Consider the following 15897-nt stretch of genomic DNA (forward strand, 5'->3'; position numbering starts at 1 on the left):
AGGGCACGATGCAGTAAATAGCGAAAGTGGGAACCGATCTCTGTCAGAGTAGGGGACACATGCAGGAAGACTTAGAGAGAAGGAAATATATACAAACGGATTGATCAGACAAAACTGACTGAGCCCAGAGACAGTCAGAGGAAGAAAAGTGCAGGGAAAAGCTCATCCAGAAGCATCAGAGGGAGGGAGAGGAAACAAGTGCTCAGGGATCGAGACAGAGGGCGAAGAAGCACAGTGGGAATTGTGAACTATTGTAATCGTCTGCATTGCAGCAGTTCGGCTGCAAAGGTGTTTGGAACTGTGATCTTGAACTTTGGACCCCGTGCTCTTGAACTGCTAATTGTTAGCCTTTCTGTTGTTGCTAATCATGGGCCTACCAGCACTGGAATTCAGCGATTGTTACCTGGACAGTCCGCAGTTCCGGGATAAAATCAAGTTTCACGAGGCAGAGCTGGAAAAAACAAATAAGTTCATTAAAGCTCTGATTAAAGATGGAAAAGCATTGATTCAGGCAATGAAAAGTAAGTTTTTAAGCACAGTCGCTTATTTGATGTCATGACGTGAGTTTCTGAAGATTAGATTTGTTGAAATAATGAAAAATCTCAAGTTTCTATAACAAAACCTTTTTATCAAGTGTTCATTTGCAGTGGCAAATTTTTGAAAACTGAATGAAAAAGAGGTGCCTCTTGATTAAAAGAAGTTCATTATAAGCACTGATTATGCAAAACTTTGTATTCCTATTTCGTTGGGTTAATATACCAAATAGTTGCAGGCATATTTTATATCATTGGTGAGAGTTGACGAGCCTATAAAATAAGAGGGAGAAGAACACATTAATATATTACATCTAATTTAAAACTTTTTTTCAAGCATTTAATTATAGGAATTAGAAATGCTTATTTAGCTCTGTACAATATCTCCAAAATGTTAGAAAAAAATTGTATATGTATAAATAAATAGCTTATATAAGTTAAAATATTTCTACTTAAAAGCATTTTATTTGTATTTGATGTTCTGTATGTTCCTGTATGATCAACATTTTTTGATTTTTGACTAACATCGGTTTATTACAGAGAATCTATTATGCAAAAAAAAACTAAGTTGACAGCAAAACTGTGATGCAAAACCCTGAGGTGCAACTTGTCACTTGGCAGAAGCAACAAATATTGAACATCACAAATGCAAGTTAGGGTATATGGCCATGTGAAAAGTAATCTTTTAATGTCAATCTGCGCAATTTAAATTAAAATAAATGTGAATTATCGCAGCATATGTTCATTCATTGAATTTCAGTTGATTGCAATCTTGAATATAATTATATTGCAGTTTAAATATGAGGATTTTGTATTCATTGAATCACACCCATCCTTGTGGCTGTTAATAGTACTATTAAACATTACTTTAAGAAGCTACACTGGCTTTCTGTGATTCACAGAGATGGCAGTTTTGCTTTTTGTCTTCTCTTTCAACACAAACTAAGCTTGGGGGCATTGTATTTACTTACACTGCCATACTGTACTTTAGTTGAAGTTCAGGCTGTTGAATTGACTTAAAAAATGGACTTGTTTTGCTATTTAACATTTGAAAGCAAAGAATTAAACTTTCTTAAACCTCATCACTTTACAGTCTCCAAAGCTTTTATTTCTCAAAGTTGCCTTTGCAATTAATCAAGGTTTTTGAAACATGTGTGAACCTTAGACTCAGAAAGATAATTTTAAAATTAATTATGATGTTTTCCTTATTTTGTGTTGTTTACCTTGAATTATATGTTAATTTGACAGAATGGAGAATACATACTACAGGATAATATTTTTTTAAAAGTAAAAATTAACTTTGTATTTGTAGAAGACTGTACCATGATGGCACTTCTGATAAGTTTGGGACTGTCAAAGTATTTTTGTGATGCCACTCAAGTATCATAAAACTACACTGACCGTGTCTTGGATATGTCTTGAAAATAGAAACTGTCAGCCTGTGGCAAGTTTAGTAATAGTGAAATTACACTCAAGGCTCTCTTATTGACAAAAAGAGAAAGCTCTGAGAGCTTCGCAAGCAGGTTAGTTAGCCTGTATCTGGTTTTCTGTTTCTCTCGAAGGTCAGTGTTTGGTCAGTTTCATCTGCACTTTAGTGAAGAGAACAGTGATTCCATCAAAAATTTGAAATCACTTGAAGGGATGAACTCTGGCTGAATGACAGCTTCTCTATGCAAACTAGATTAAAGATTTAATTCTCTAGAGAAAACTGCAGACAAGTTTTACTGGATTTGCAGCATGTTTAAGTAAGTGTCATTAATCCAGTAACCCAATTTATAATTGGAGACATGTCAAAATTGTTGAAGTTTTGGGTCAAGTCATGCATCGGTCCTGTTGCAGGGTCTCATATTGAAACGTTGACAGTACCTCTCATCCTCTTCGGTTGTCCATCGGAATCCAATGATGACATCCACTCCTTTAACGGTGAGATCTTTGATGACTATATGGTCCTATCCTGGACCCACAAGTTCTGTTGCAGGTGGGACATGTATATGTGGTAGTGGTGGTAGTGATGGCAACCATGGCTGCATTTCTCCTGGCTCTCTTCTGCTGTCTCCTGGTTGTTCTTTCCATCTCCAGAATACAAACCCCATCTCTACACAGCTGTCGCCATGTGTTACGGTCAGCAGCAACATCCTCCAAGTCCTCAGGTCTGATCTTGCACTTCCTTAAAGCATTCTTCATCTGATCCTTATAGGGCATCTTCGGCCCTCCAGCTGAGCGTTGACCATAATGTAGCTGGCTGTATAACACTCTGCAGGGTAGCTGACATGGGGGCATCCTTATCACGTGCCTCAGCCACTGTAACTGACGCTGGGTGATCATGGCCTCAATACTTCTGCAGTTGGTCTTTACAAGTATTTCAGTGTGATGTGCCCGCTCACACCAAGTAATTCCCAGGATGCGCTGGAGGCAGCTTATGTGGAAGTGCTCCAAGGACTTGATGTGACAGCTGTAGGTTACCCAAGCTTTATAGCCATGAAGGAGGATGGTGACACAGACCGCATGGTATACGGCGACCTTTGTGGAGGGACGAAGGCCCCTGTTCTGAAAGACTCTACGCCAATGCCTGTTTAATGTGGCTCTGGATGTCGTCAATGCTGCTATCCTCAGAGAGAATGTTCCCCAGATATTTGAAAGATGACACTATTGACAACTTTTCATCACCAACCGTGAAGGCAGGTAGGGTGGGTGGGACACTGGTACTCCATCGGCAAACCAATTCTGTCTTGGTGGTATCTCACCGCCACAGCAACAACAGTCTGAAGATCCTCCGGAGTATGGGCCACAAGAGCACAGTCATCTGCATACTGCAGCTCCAGGACCCCTTCTCTACAGAGCTTAGTGGTTGTGTGGAGCCTCCTGATGTTAAAGAGGTTCTCATCTAATTTGATGTCCACCGCCACACCGCTGCTGTCCTCAATCTCGTTGTGGAGAAGCTTGGTAACACCCAGGAGGAAGATGTTAAAGAGCACTGGCGCCAGCATCCACACTCTCACAGATATAGATGATCTACTGTGTTCCTCCAGCAGTTACATTTTTGTTCCACATTTCAGCATCTGCATTCTTGTGTTTCTATAAAATTTGGAGGTTTGCCATTGGTAGAGGAAAAGACAGGTATGACTATATATTTGGAGGAACAGTTAAGTTTATCACTGTAAAAGCAAGATTTAAAAAATGCATAATAGTTCAAAGCAATTCACTTTCCAGACATGCATTACCATGTTGGTGAGCTAGATGTCAAAAGTAGTTTAGTTTTGTTGCTGAATTTTAATATAAAGAAGTTTACTTTTCATTTTGCAGATTTTATTGCATGTTACTAGCATGTACAGACATGAAAACAATTTTCTAATTCCATTGTAGGGCGTGTCTGCAGGTAATTAACATTGTGTAGTTCTGAAAAATAATTTTACAAAGCTGTAACTTTTCTTTTAGCACTGCTGATGGTTTGAGTGCTTAGGTTGAATAAAATAAGTTTGCTTCTAGGTGCATTTTAGTTGTTATGGTAATGTTGATTTCCTTATTTTTTTGCATAGAAGGAGGCCATTTCTGCCTATGGACTTTAGGCCATACAGATTAATCCTATTTCCCCAAAACCTCTCCCTGTAAACTCTCCTGTTTCTATTGACTCCCCCAGATTCTGCCATTCACTCACAGTATAAACCAGTAAAACAAACAGTGTATATCAATCTGCATGTCCTCAGGATGTGGTTGGAAAACCTTGCAGTTCATGGAGTGTGCAAAGTCTACACAGGTAGCATGCAAGGTCAGGATTGAATCCTGATCACTACATTTGAGAGGCATGTTTCTGTTTCTGGTAGTTTTGTCTTTGAATCTAATTTTTATGACAAGTTAACTTGTGTATTAGAGTAAATATGGTTTTTATGATGAGCAACAACTACTTTTATTTACTCTAATTTTGGAGTTGATAGAGAAGACTTGATTAAATATACTTTCTGATAGTGTGAATTCTGGAAATTTGTTTTTTTTATTATTATTGTCATGAGGTACAATGAAAAACATGTCCATACAGATCAAATTATTTAAGCAGTGCATTGAGGTAGTACAGAATAACAGAAGGCCAAATAAAGTGTTACAGCTCAGAGAAAATGCACTTAATGTAGACATAGTTGATAACTAATTGTCCTTTCGAGGATTATAGAGAGTGTCTTCTTGACCAGTTAGATCAATTTATCAAAGACACATGCCTTTTAACTTTCAGATGGGTAGATTTTTTAAATCATTTTTTTCAAATGATTCTTCAATAATGAACTGGGGGTAACCTAGACTTAAGCAGCATTGTTAAGTATTTTGAGGGGCTTCACAAGAGGTCTGAAAGACAAAGGGGAATCAAAGCAGATCCAGGGATTGCTACAAATAGCTTAGTCAAAGAGGTGGATTTTAAGAGGTATCGAAAGGCGGATTCATGGAATTATTTAAATTTATGTTGCAAGAGGAGATTATTGCAAAGGAATATTAAAAGACTGATATCAGTTAACCAATTCTAAACAAGCATTTCACCAGCCTGCCGCAGTGTTCTTTTGTGAAGTTCTGATCTCATCTGACTGTGAAAGCATGTTACTTAAAAAGATATAGGTAGGCAATCTGATCCAGCAAATGTTGAGAAGTCAGTCAGGCTTTAAACAGAAAGCTGCAATGCTGAGCTTTGAGCAGATTCAGACACTCGACATGTAGGAGGGCAGGTAGAAATTACTTTGCACAAATCACTGATGTTGGCAAGATTTGAATTCATTATCCTGTATTACTGGGTAGAACTGTGATAAAGCTGATTAAGATAATAGTTATAATTGTCATCCTAAATAATTTGCACACGAATTTCTCCATAGTCTGTTTGCAAATTAGTTAAATAAGCACTCAGGACTAATAGAAGTATCCATTTCAGAACACAAGATGTACCTTTGCCTACACACAGTCAGCAGCTGGATAATACAGGCATATCCATTTTACATGAAGATTCCAATAATTGTGGATCTTTTTCTAAATAGATCTTTGACTTCCTGACCAACAGACTGTAATCAAAAAGGACAGGCAGCAACACCTCAGCCATGATTGTTCTCAACACTGGCGCTCCACAAGGCTGCATCCTCTGCTCCCTAGTCTATTCCCTGTACGCTCACAACCATGTAGATTCTGCAGCAACTCCATCTGCAAGTTTCCATATAATACTATTGTCTAATACTATTCTCTGACTCAATAATGAGTCAGAGAACAGGAAGAAGATAGCTGTGATACTTGCCAAAGGGGCTGTTACTAAGTACTGACCATGCAGGGTGCCCAAACTTTTGCTTCGGGCCCTTTTCCTTTTTTGTTACTTTGAAATTGTAAAAGATGGAAAAAAAAAGTAATCTTGCTTAAAATATTAAAGAAATGTGTCATCTTTAACTTATTGCCTTTTGGAAATTAGGTCATCTTTTATTCGCTTAGCTATTCACAGTAACAGAAATTTTGACCGGGGTGCCCAAACTTTTGCATGCCATTGTAGAAACATAGGAATTAGGAGTTCCACTGCTCTGCCATTTAAAATCATGGCTGATTTTCATTAGTTCAACTCTACGTATATTCCCAGGTATCTGGTGTAAACTTTCATTCACTCGTTAAGAAAACATCTATCTGCCTTTGCTTTATAATATTCAAAATCCCTGCTTTCATTGCCCTTCAGAAAAGGGATTTCCAAAGCCCATGATATTCCGGCATGTTTCATTGTCTCATCTTTGTCTTATATTACTGACCTTTTATTTTAAAGCAGAGACTTCCAGTTGTATATCAACCACAGCCTCCTTTTGAGGATCCCTTTGAAGTCGGTTTCTACAAGGATCTCCAAATGGTGCCACAGCAGAAACCTCTGCCCTGAATTTTGTTATTCATATTGCAATGTATGGATCTATTTCTTTTAGAGGAATTCCCCCCCCCCCCCCCCCCCCCGGTGCTATGTATTAATCTGTTGTCTGCGCATGCACATTGCTCTCTTGCTGCAATGTGAATACACCAGTTAAAGCCATCGCCCGCGTGCGTGCTTTTATTTAATCGAAATATAGATGTGTACAGCCACAACAAATTGGTGCTGAGTACAAACCTGAATCTCAGAAAGTATCACAACCTGCACCGACAGTTACAGGATGAAACAGAGTTAAATAGCATGAGAAAGTCATGGATGCTAGCAAAGGAACTCCTGAGTAACAGTGAAAGATGCACTGAATTTAAATTGAATATAACATGGTGATGGCTTCATTCGGGAAAGTTGATGAATTCAATAGCAATAATAAAGGCTGGGAGTTATGTACTGAGAGGATTGAACTGTATTGTGATGAAAGTAACATGAAGGAGCAAAAGAAAGCCCCGACAGTTCTTCCTTAATGGGTCCAAGAATGTACAGTCTCTTACACAACTTAGTAACCTGAAAAGCCAGCAAGCAAGATACTCGACAGAGTTGTTAAAATTTTAAAAAATCACTTGAACCCTAAACCACTGGTAATAGCTGAGAGATTTAGATTTTACAAAAGGAACCAATCAAAGACAAAAGCCTTTCTGAATACATTGCAGAACTGTGCAAAGTTTCCCAGTACTGTGATCTTAGAGGTGGACTTTCTGATGCATTAAAGGACAGGCTTGTATGTTTCATGCATAGTCAAAGCACTTAAAAGAGTCTACTGCCCAAAGAGACCTAACCTTAGAACGGGCATTGACCATTGCAATATCATTAGAGACTGCAGCAAAGAATGCAGCAGAATTACAGAAAAGCACGTTAGAATGTGAAAGGCACAAAATGTCCCTGAATGGTGCAAAAACCCAAAGATATTATTAATGTGGCAAATGGAGCTGGATATTGGGTCAGCTTTGCACATAATTCCAGAGGCAGACTACAACAGACTGTTTTCTAAGGTACCATTAGAGAAGATGCTAAAGACTTGCACAGGTGACAAACTGAAAATGAATGTCTCAAAGACAAACTGAAAATAAATGTGACGTATGGAGGTTAAACACAACAGTTAGAGCTTTATGTATTGAAGAGTGGAGGGCTAGCACTTTTCAGACATGAATGGTTGTGAAAAATCCTACTAGACTGTCACTCAGTCAAAGCTCTTAGTGTGACATTAGCAGACAATGGCAGGCCTAATAGTAGCACAAATCAGAGACTGGCACTCATTAATGCTAATGAGAAGTTGTTTGACAAGGGGATTGGTAAACTCAAAGGCATGCAGATCAGAATTGAACTGGTTGAAACAGCAACATCAAGATTCTATAAAGTGCATCCAGTGCCTTACACCCCATGTTCTAAAGTGGATACTGAACTGCAGAGTCTGGAAGTGCCTGAAATTCTCTGTGAGGTTGAGTGGAGCGATTGGGCCATGCTCATTTTCCTAGTGATCAAGAAAGAGAAGGCTAGAGACGTTTGCATGGAACAGTGAATACCAGCCTGGCCAGCTATGCTGACATTCCAAATATTAATTAAAAATACATGATCTCTTTTGAAAAAGTAACTTGGTTTTCAATATTTTCTTTGCTAAAATAACCCAGGAAGTCAAAAACTATGTGTAGTCCTTCAAGAGAAACATTAGAGATACAGAGGAGCAGAACTACATCAGGGAACACACAAATGATTTGGTACCTGTCTTAGTATTCCAAAATCTTAACTTTGTATCGTACTTTTTATATTACTAATACTAACAAATAATTTGGGAAGGCTATGATTGCTTAGACCAAAGTGCAGAGGTTAAACTGGAAAGTGGCAAACTGAGCTGCTGGCTCACAACTCGTGCAAGTTCCCTGCATTAGAATTTTTAATGAGAAAGAAGAGGTAAAGGAAGGAATGGTTTTGGTGACTGAAATGCCTTTTAGTTTTGAAATTTGTATGCATATTTTTAAAATCACAGAACAAATTTATGTGCATTTGTATATGTACTTGTATTTCTGACCTAGCTCTTTTACAACTTGTATTTGAAGAAATGAGACACGGTGTATTAGAATAGAAAGTCCTGACCTATCTTTAGTTTCTGTTGTGATTTATACTTGTATGTATTTAAACTAAAAGAAGTCTATGATAACTGTAACACACTGCTGAACATCTTGAGTTGTTAACATTTGTTGTAATCAAAATTGGATGATCTATTCATTCTGTAGTCCAGTGAAAACAACAGAAGCTTTCCATTTTTTTGAAACATCAAATGTATGCAGTCTTTTTCCCAACATTAAATAAGCATTTATTAGAAATTTCTAACAAGCTTGAAAAAAAAATCAATAGATCGTATCCACCAATAATTGACGTTCATGTAGTTTTAAGTACATACAATTTTGATGCAACTCGATCTACAAGTTCATCTCCATATGAGCTAAACAGCTTTACTGATGATAGTACAGTGTCATCTTTCAGAATAAAAATACCTGTTTAAAATTAGAACTTAAGTAATAGGAGTGAAAGGGACATCTGATTCAGGTACAGAAATAACCTGCAAGCGCAGAGCTTTCATAACTGTCTCACATGTGGAGAGTTCTATACTCCTTTGACGATAATGACTAGGGAGGAATTCTGGCAAATTTATTAGTATTACACTGATGTATACTTTAAAGTTCGTAACATTACATGTTTGTAGAATAAAAGATGTTTTAGTGTTTTAATGGTTTTGATATATTAGAATCGTATGGTATTGTTTTGGTTTATTTGATAATCCAAATTATTTTCAGTTTATTTTTGTAGCTATTTCAAGTTGAGATTCAAAATCTGTAAGCTGTAATCATAGTGTTGATCAAAATAATTCATTTTTCTACTTTAGATAAGTTAATTTTCACTTGTGGTCTAGAGTTCTGTTAATCACTTCATAAAGGACCCCTTAAACATTCTGGTATAATTATTACATTACACTGAATTTTGAAGACATGCCAGAATTGTAGCACGGTGTTTTGGAAATTCTTGTTATTTTATTTTACAATTCATCTTGAAAGGAAAACTGACTGTGTCACATGTACCTGATTGTATAAAAATTAAGTTAGAATTGATTTGAAAGTCTTTTCAAATTGGTTTCACCCTTCGTGAATTACAGACATTAACTGGATCCAAGTCCATTTTTTTAGCAGGTTTTCTTTGTTGTACTCTGCTTTGTCCTTGTGGAGATGAGCATGAGTGTTTGATTAATGAATTGCTTTCTAATCACATTCTTCTTGGTATTTGTACCATTGTATGCAATAGTAATAGCTCCCTGTTCATCTCAAACTTTATAATACTTATAAATGTTAGTTTTATTTAAATAGGTTTTTGGTCAAATCGTGCATATTGAATGTGATCCAGTAATGATATCTTTTCTTAACCTTGAAGCAATGTCAGGCTAGGTGTTCAAATTGTAGTTAAAGCAAGCTAAGCCAGGAATTCAATTTTATGAATCTTGTTAAGTTACATTCTTGCAATTTTGAAGGTCTCAGAATGATTGACTTGTACTTTTTTCAGATACTGTTAATTTGTATTGAGAACTGTGTTTATTCAGGTACTTTCTGAAATTAAATAATATGTCCATACTAATTTACAAATTAGAAAATGTGAGAAATTAGTTAATTTTGCTGCTCAAGCATTTGTTGCCCAAATTTTTATAAATGAAATAATTCTCCTCCAAATCATCATCATTAATAGGCCATAAAAACAAAAAAAAAAGAACTGTAGCATCTGGGAGATTATCAGCAGGTCAAACGGTATCTTTAGAGAGCAATATAGCATGAAGTACAATAAATGTAAGAATGCAGGTTGTTCTTTCCCCCCCCCCCTCCCGATACATCATATAAATTTGAGGTTGGTAATAATGGGTGGGTTTCCTTATCTTGGTATTGTTAATAAAATCATTGGCATGAAATTAAGGAGTGTTTCTCTGCATTAATACTTGTACCAACTCCCCTTATTAATGAATGGTGTATATTACGTTAGTGAAAACTCTTGTCTAATTGAATATGCAAATAGTTCATTTTTTACTTCCACTGTTCTTCAATGTGCCAAAACTTTTCTGAGTTTATTTTTGAATTCCTTTACACTGTGCAAATCCATAAATTAGGCAATTTACAGTTTATTTCTGAAATAAAATAGTCTATTTTTAAAAGTGAGCTGTGGATGTATTACATAGAAACAGCATTTTAAAAAGAAGTAATTTTGAGTAGAATATGTGGTGTTCTAGAAGATTGTACTCCCAGCACAATTCAGTCTTTCAGTACTGCTTTATAGGTATGTAAAAAGGTTCAAACTAATAAACAAGTAGACATTTACTACATTGCTAATCTTTGCCCTGTAGTTCTAAACTTGAATATAGCTTTGTTATTTCTAAGGAATAGATAGTTTGTTTTGACCTTGCTTTAGTGACTTGTGAAATAAATTGTTGCAAATGCATTTCTGTTCTGAGCATTACTTTTCTTAAGTTCAGTGGCATTATGGGCTGTTAACTACTGTTCAACCCCAATTAAAATGACTTGCCTATGACTTAGGTGAGATCTAGAAACTCTACGCAGGCAAGTGGTTACAGTTGATAACTTTATATCAGTACATCTGATGCTATATCGTGCTTTGTCACCAGCATTTGGAAAAACTTCTGAGGATTTTTAATTCTCAAATGCTAGCTTCATTAAAAGCCCTAAACAAGGGTAATTGATTCTGAGAGAAATGCAAGAGGCACTATAAATCATTTGTAACAGAAAAACAGCTCGGATGTCTGTGTTGTGCTATTGCTCTAGTACAGATTAGGGATAGATTTAATATGTTTGAGTACTGTATTAAACTAATTGGGGGAAACTAGGCAACTGCAATTTATATTTGATGAAAATAGGAGCTGGGAACCTGTGTTAAATGGAATTAAATGCTATCTGTAAACATTTATTAAAAGTGAATTGTGTGACTACTTCATTAGTTTTCCAAGTAATTAGTTAGCAAAGATTTAATGTCTCAAAACAACTGGTAATGCAGGATCTCTGCCTAGCATACTAATGTGTTAGTTGTAATTGAAATGCATTTAATTTCATTGTCCTCCACAGTACACACCTTCATGGTAATATTGCTAATTACTGGTGTACTTTTGGTGCATTAAGTCTTGCATTGGCTGATAAAATGGGTTCTAGTTGAGACATTGCCTACTGTTTCTGAGACTTACATGGATGATTGATGCAGCTAACCTTTTGTTTAACAGTTTAAGTTCATTTGTCTTTTGTCTAGCTAGTATATGTACACATTAGTCAATGTTGACCATTCAGTTGTTCCTTGATTTATTAATAATATATTTGAGTTGGGTGTTATGTTGTTAGCCAGACTCTTTAAGCTCCTCACCAGCCTATCTTCCCTCTCACTTGGCTTCACCAATCACCTAAACGTATTCCTGTCTCTGCTACAGCTTCTTATTCTGGCTTTTCCCTCTTCTTTCCCAGTTGTGATGAAGGACCTCAGCCCAAAACATCAACTATTTATTACTCTCCATAGATGCTGACTGACCTGATGAGTTCCTTCAGCATATCAAGAGGTGATAGGCGGGTGAGAATAGTTAAGAAGCTAGAGTGGGAATTAGAAGAAGAGGAGAGGGGGAGGGAATTTTTTTTTACCAGAAGGAGAAATTGATATTCATGCCATCAGGTTGGAGGCTATCCAGACGGAATACAAGGTGTTGCTATTCCACCCTGAGGGTGGCCTCATAGTAGCACAAGATGAAGTCATGGACCAAGCATGTTGGAACGGGAAAGGGAATTGGAATTAAAACATTGGGCTGTTGGGAAGTTAGACATTTGGTTCATGAAGTGGAGGTGTTTGACGAGGCAGTTCCAAATTTACAATGGGTCTCACCAATATGAATGAGGATCAATACAATAGATGACCCCAGCAGATTTGTTGAAATGTTACTTCACCTGGAAGGACCGTTTGGGGCTCTGAATGGAGGTGAGGGAGGAGGTAAAAAAAAAAATACTGCTTGCATATGGATTTCTAAAGGAAATGGAGTACAACACATTTTGTGCATTGACAAATTAATGTAATGATTAACCTAGATGTACACATGAATGTGCTGAGTATGGAGGGATATAATTTGGTCAAAGAGCCTGTTCCTGTGATGTACTGTTCTAAGTTCTAATTTAAAAAGTGAAAAGAGCTAACTGGGATGAAGTTGAGGATCAGTCTATGTTGACTCAGCTGGATATTGCATATGTAGCAGCAAGCTAGTGTGTGATAATGCCCCCATTAAAGAACCCTGCCGATTTTGCCTTATCTGCATGTCTTGCTTCTCTGAGCAAAGATTTTGGTTTTATGTGATTCTATGGAATATTCACACTGATGCCGTATCAAAAGTGGATTGACACAGTTTTCATCTAGAGTCTTACTTTAGACCAATCTTTACTATGGATATTTCAACCTATGTTGAGTTAGTGCCATTTGAAGATTTGGTAAAATGTGACCTGCAATCTAACTTATTTCATGTTAAAAGCCATCAGTTCTGAATAAATACCCTGTAAATGAGATTGGTTATATTTTGTCAGCAATTGATGTAGTTCTTTTCAGCAAAAGTGTTTCTAAAAATTCAATTTAACTTTTGTTAAGTTCAACTTCAAGTTTATTGTCATTCAACCATATACATGTACGCTGCCATATGAAACAATGTTCCTCCAGACCAATGTGCACAACACTAGAATATTGTTAATAGCTTTACTTGCCATTCACTGTCACTTCACCTGTGATGTTAATTTGTGATTTTGCAAAAACAACATCCATAGCTATTGCATGCCAATGAAGATGGTTAGAAACTATATTTGCCAGAGATATTCTTTTGGGAAATTAGGGTAATAGGTTTTATGAAATTGTTACAAAATTGAATCATTCTAACTTGAAATTTGGAAAAAATGCATGTTTTATTTTTGTTTCTAAGATTTTTAAAATAACTTCTCGTACTAGTCCTAACATATTGATGTAGCTATAAAGAAGGCAAGACAGTGGCTATGTTTCATTGGGAGTTTGAAGAGATTTGGTTTGTCATCTAAAAGACTTGAAAGCTTCTACAGATGTACTGTGAGGAGCATTCTGACAGGCTGCATCACTGTCTAGTAAGTGGAGGTTACTGCACAGGATTGAAAGAAGCTACAGAAGGCTGTAAAATTAGTTGGCTCCATCTTGGGTACTAGCCTCCGTAGTATCCAAGACATCTTCAAGGAGTAGTGCCTCAGAAAGGCGGTGTTCATTATTAAGGATCCCCATCACCCAGGACCTGCCCTCTTCTTATTGTTACCATCAGGAAGGAGGTATAGAAGCCTGAAGGCACATACTCAGCAATTTAGGAACAGCTTCTTTCCTCTGCCATCCAGTTCCTAAATGGACATTGAACACATGAACACTATCTCACTTGTTTTTAAAATACCTTTTTTGCATTATTAGATTTAAGCATTTAATATATATATATTTTTACTGTAATTCATTTACTTTTTCTCTGTATTATCATGTATTGCATTGTACTGCTGCTGCTAAGTTAATGAATTTCATGACATACGCCGGTGATATTAAACCCCATTCTGATACTGGATATATTATATGAGTCTCAAAGTTGTACACCAACTCTTCAGTAGTTGTATAGTAATTCTTCAACCCACTGGTTCAATATCAACAATCATGTTTGTCGATATTAATGTTACTTGTCTGCATTAATTTCACAGCATGCTATGCCTTGCTCATTGGCATGCTTGGTACAGAAGCCTCTTAAATGTTGTTACTATTCCTGCCTCTACCACCTTCTCTACCAACCTGTACGAATATCAACTGCCCTTTCCTCCTCAAATCCCTTTACCTCTGCTCTCTCTCATCTTAAGTCTATTCCCTTTAGTTTTTTCCACCCTACCGTGGGAAACTGACACTGGTTTTCTACCCTAGCTATCCATCTTATAATTTTACGTAACTCTATCATGTCACCTCTCAGCCTTCTTTGCTCTAAGGCAGGGGCTCATGGACCCCTTGCTTAATGGTAATGGTCCATGGCATAAAAAGGGTTGGGAACACCCCGCTCTAGGGAAATTACATCTAACCTATCGAATCTCTCTTTATAATTTAAATCCCTCCAATCCAGGCAACATTTACTTTTCACCTTTACATGTTGAGTAATGGATCAGGCATGATGAAATAGCAGAGTAGACTTGATGGACTAAAAGGCCTAATTTCTTATATTTTATGGTGTTATGGTGTTAAATCAAGTCCTTCCAGGAGTATGTGATGTTTTGTTCAACAGTAACATGATGTCCCAACTCTGGCTTTAGATGTCTTGATCAGTGAGGGCAAGCATGTCATTTGCCTTCTTAACCACCCTTAGATTTGGCCCCTTATCTAAGAAAAGATGAACTGGGATTAGAGAAGGCCCAGATGAGATTCACAAGAATGATCCTAGGAATGAAAGGGTTAACATATGAGGAGTTTTTGATGGCTCTGTGACAGTACTAGCTGGCAGACTTGATGGGCTGAGTGGACTAATGCTGTTCCTATGTCATGTCTAATGAACTTGAGGATAAGCTAAGGCAGTGTTATCACTTGTTGGGCATACTTCATTCTAGCATTTTGTGTATTTCATATAGAATACCTCTCCTGACATGGAAAGACCATAACTATTTTCTTATCCTTCAGTACCAGTGCACTTATGAAGTATTTGTGGAATGTTTGATATTGGTTAGTATTGATTTGCATTGATTAATGTGACTGAGCTTGTACCAAAATCTATTGGGCATGAAAAGCTACCTGATGGTGTAATGTTTTAAATTGCTTTGTAAACACATTTAATCATGCAATGTCTTAGGCTTCTGTGGGTATAGGTACTCAGTCTGATGGATGTACTACACTGATGTGAGTAAGCATGAAACATGCTATTGATGACATTGTTGTAAATTTATATTCCTTGTAGTTGGACATCAGCTATTACATTATTCCAGCATTAGGTAAGTGGCCTTGCCTACCTACTGCTGAGGCAGTGATTTGTTTTTATCTGCAATACATTTTTATCACTATTGGTGAACCTTTAGCCAGACATACTTTATTGATCCCGAGGGAAATTGGGTTTCATTACAGTCGCACCAACCAAGAATAGTGTAGAGATATAGCAATATAAAACCATAAATAATTAAAAAAAAATAATAAGTAAATTATGACAAGTGGAAATAAGTCCAGGACCAGCCTATTGACTCTGGGTGTCTGACACTCCGAGGGAGGAGTTGTAAAGTTTGATGGCAACAGGCAGGAATGACTTCCTATGACACTCAGTGTTGCATCTCGGTGGAATGAGTCTCTGGCTGAATGTACTCATGTGCCTAACCAGTACAATATGGAGTGGATGGGAGACATTGTCCAAGATGGCTTACAGCTCGGACAGCATCCTCT

At 37.0% G+C, this 15897-nt stretch overlaps 1 protein-coding gene across 1 annotated transcript in view; it reads left to right on the forward strand.

Annotated features, from left to right (window-relative positions):
* The first annotated feature begins 357 nt into the window (after positions 1 to 357).
* LOC132405519 (rho GTPase-activating protein 26-like) overlaps positions 358 to 15897 on the forward strand; it is a 177321-nt gene continuing 161781 nt past the window's right edge. Inside the window, exon 1 of the mRNA XM_059990394.1 lies at positions 358 to 521. Coding sequence (XP_059846377.1) covers positions 368 to 521 — 154 coding nt within the window. The 5' untranslated portion in view covers positions 358 to 367. The remainder of the gene's footprint in view (positions 522 to 15897) is intronic.

The sequence above is a fragment of the Hypanus sabinus genome, chromosome 15 (assembly GCF_030144855.1).
Source record: "Hypanus sabinus isolate sHypSab1 chromosome 15, sHypSab1.hap1, whole genome shotgun sequence".
Lineage (NCBI taxonomy): Eukaryota > Metazoa > Chordata > Chondrichthyes > Myliobatiformes > Dasyatidae > Hypanus > Hypanus sabinus.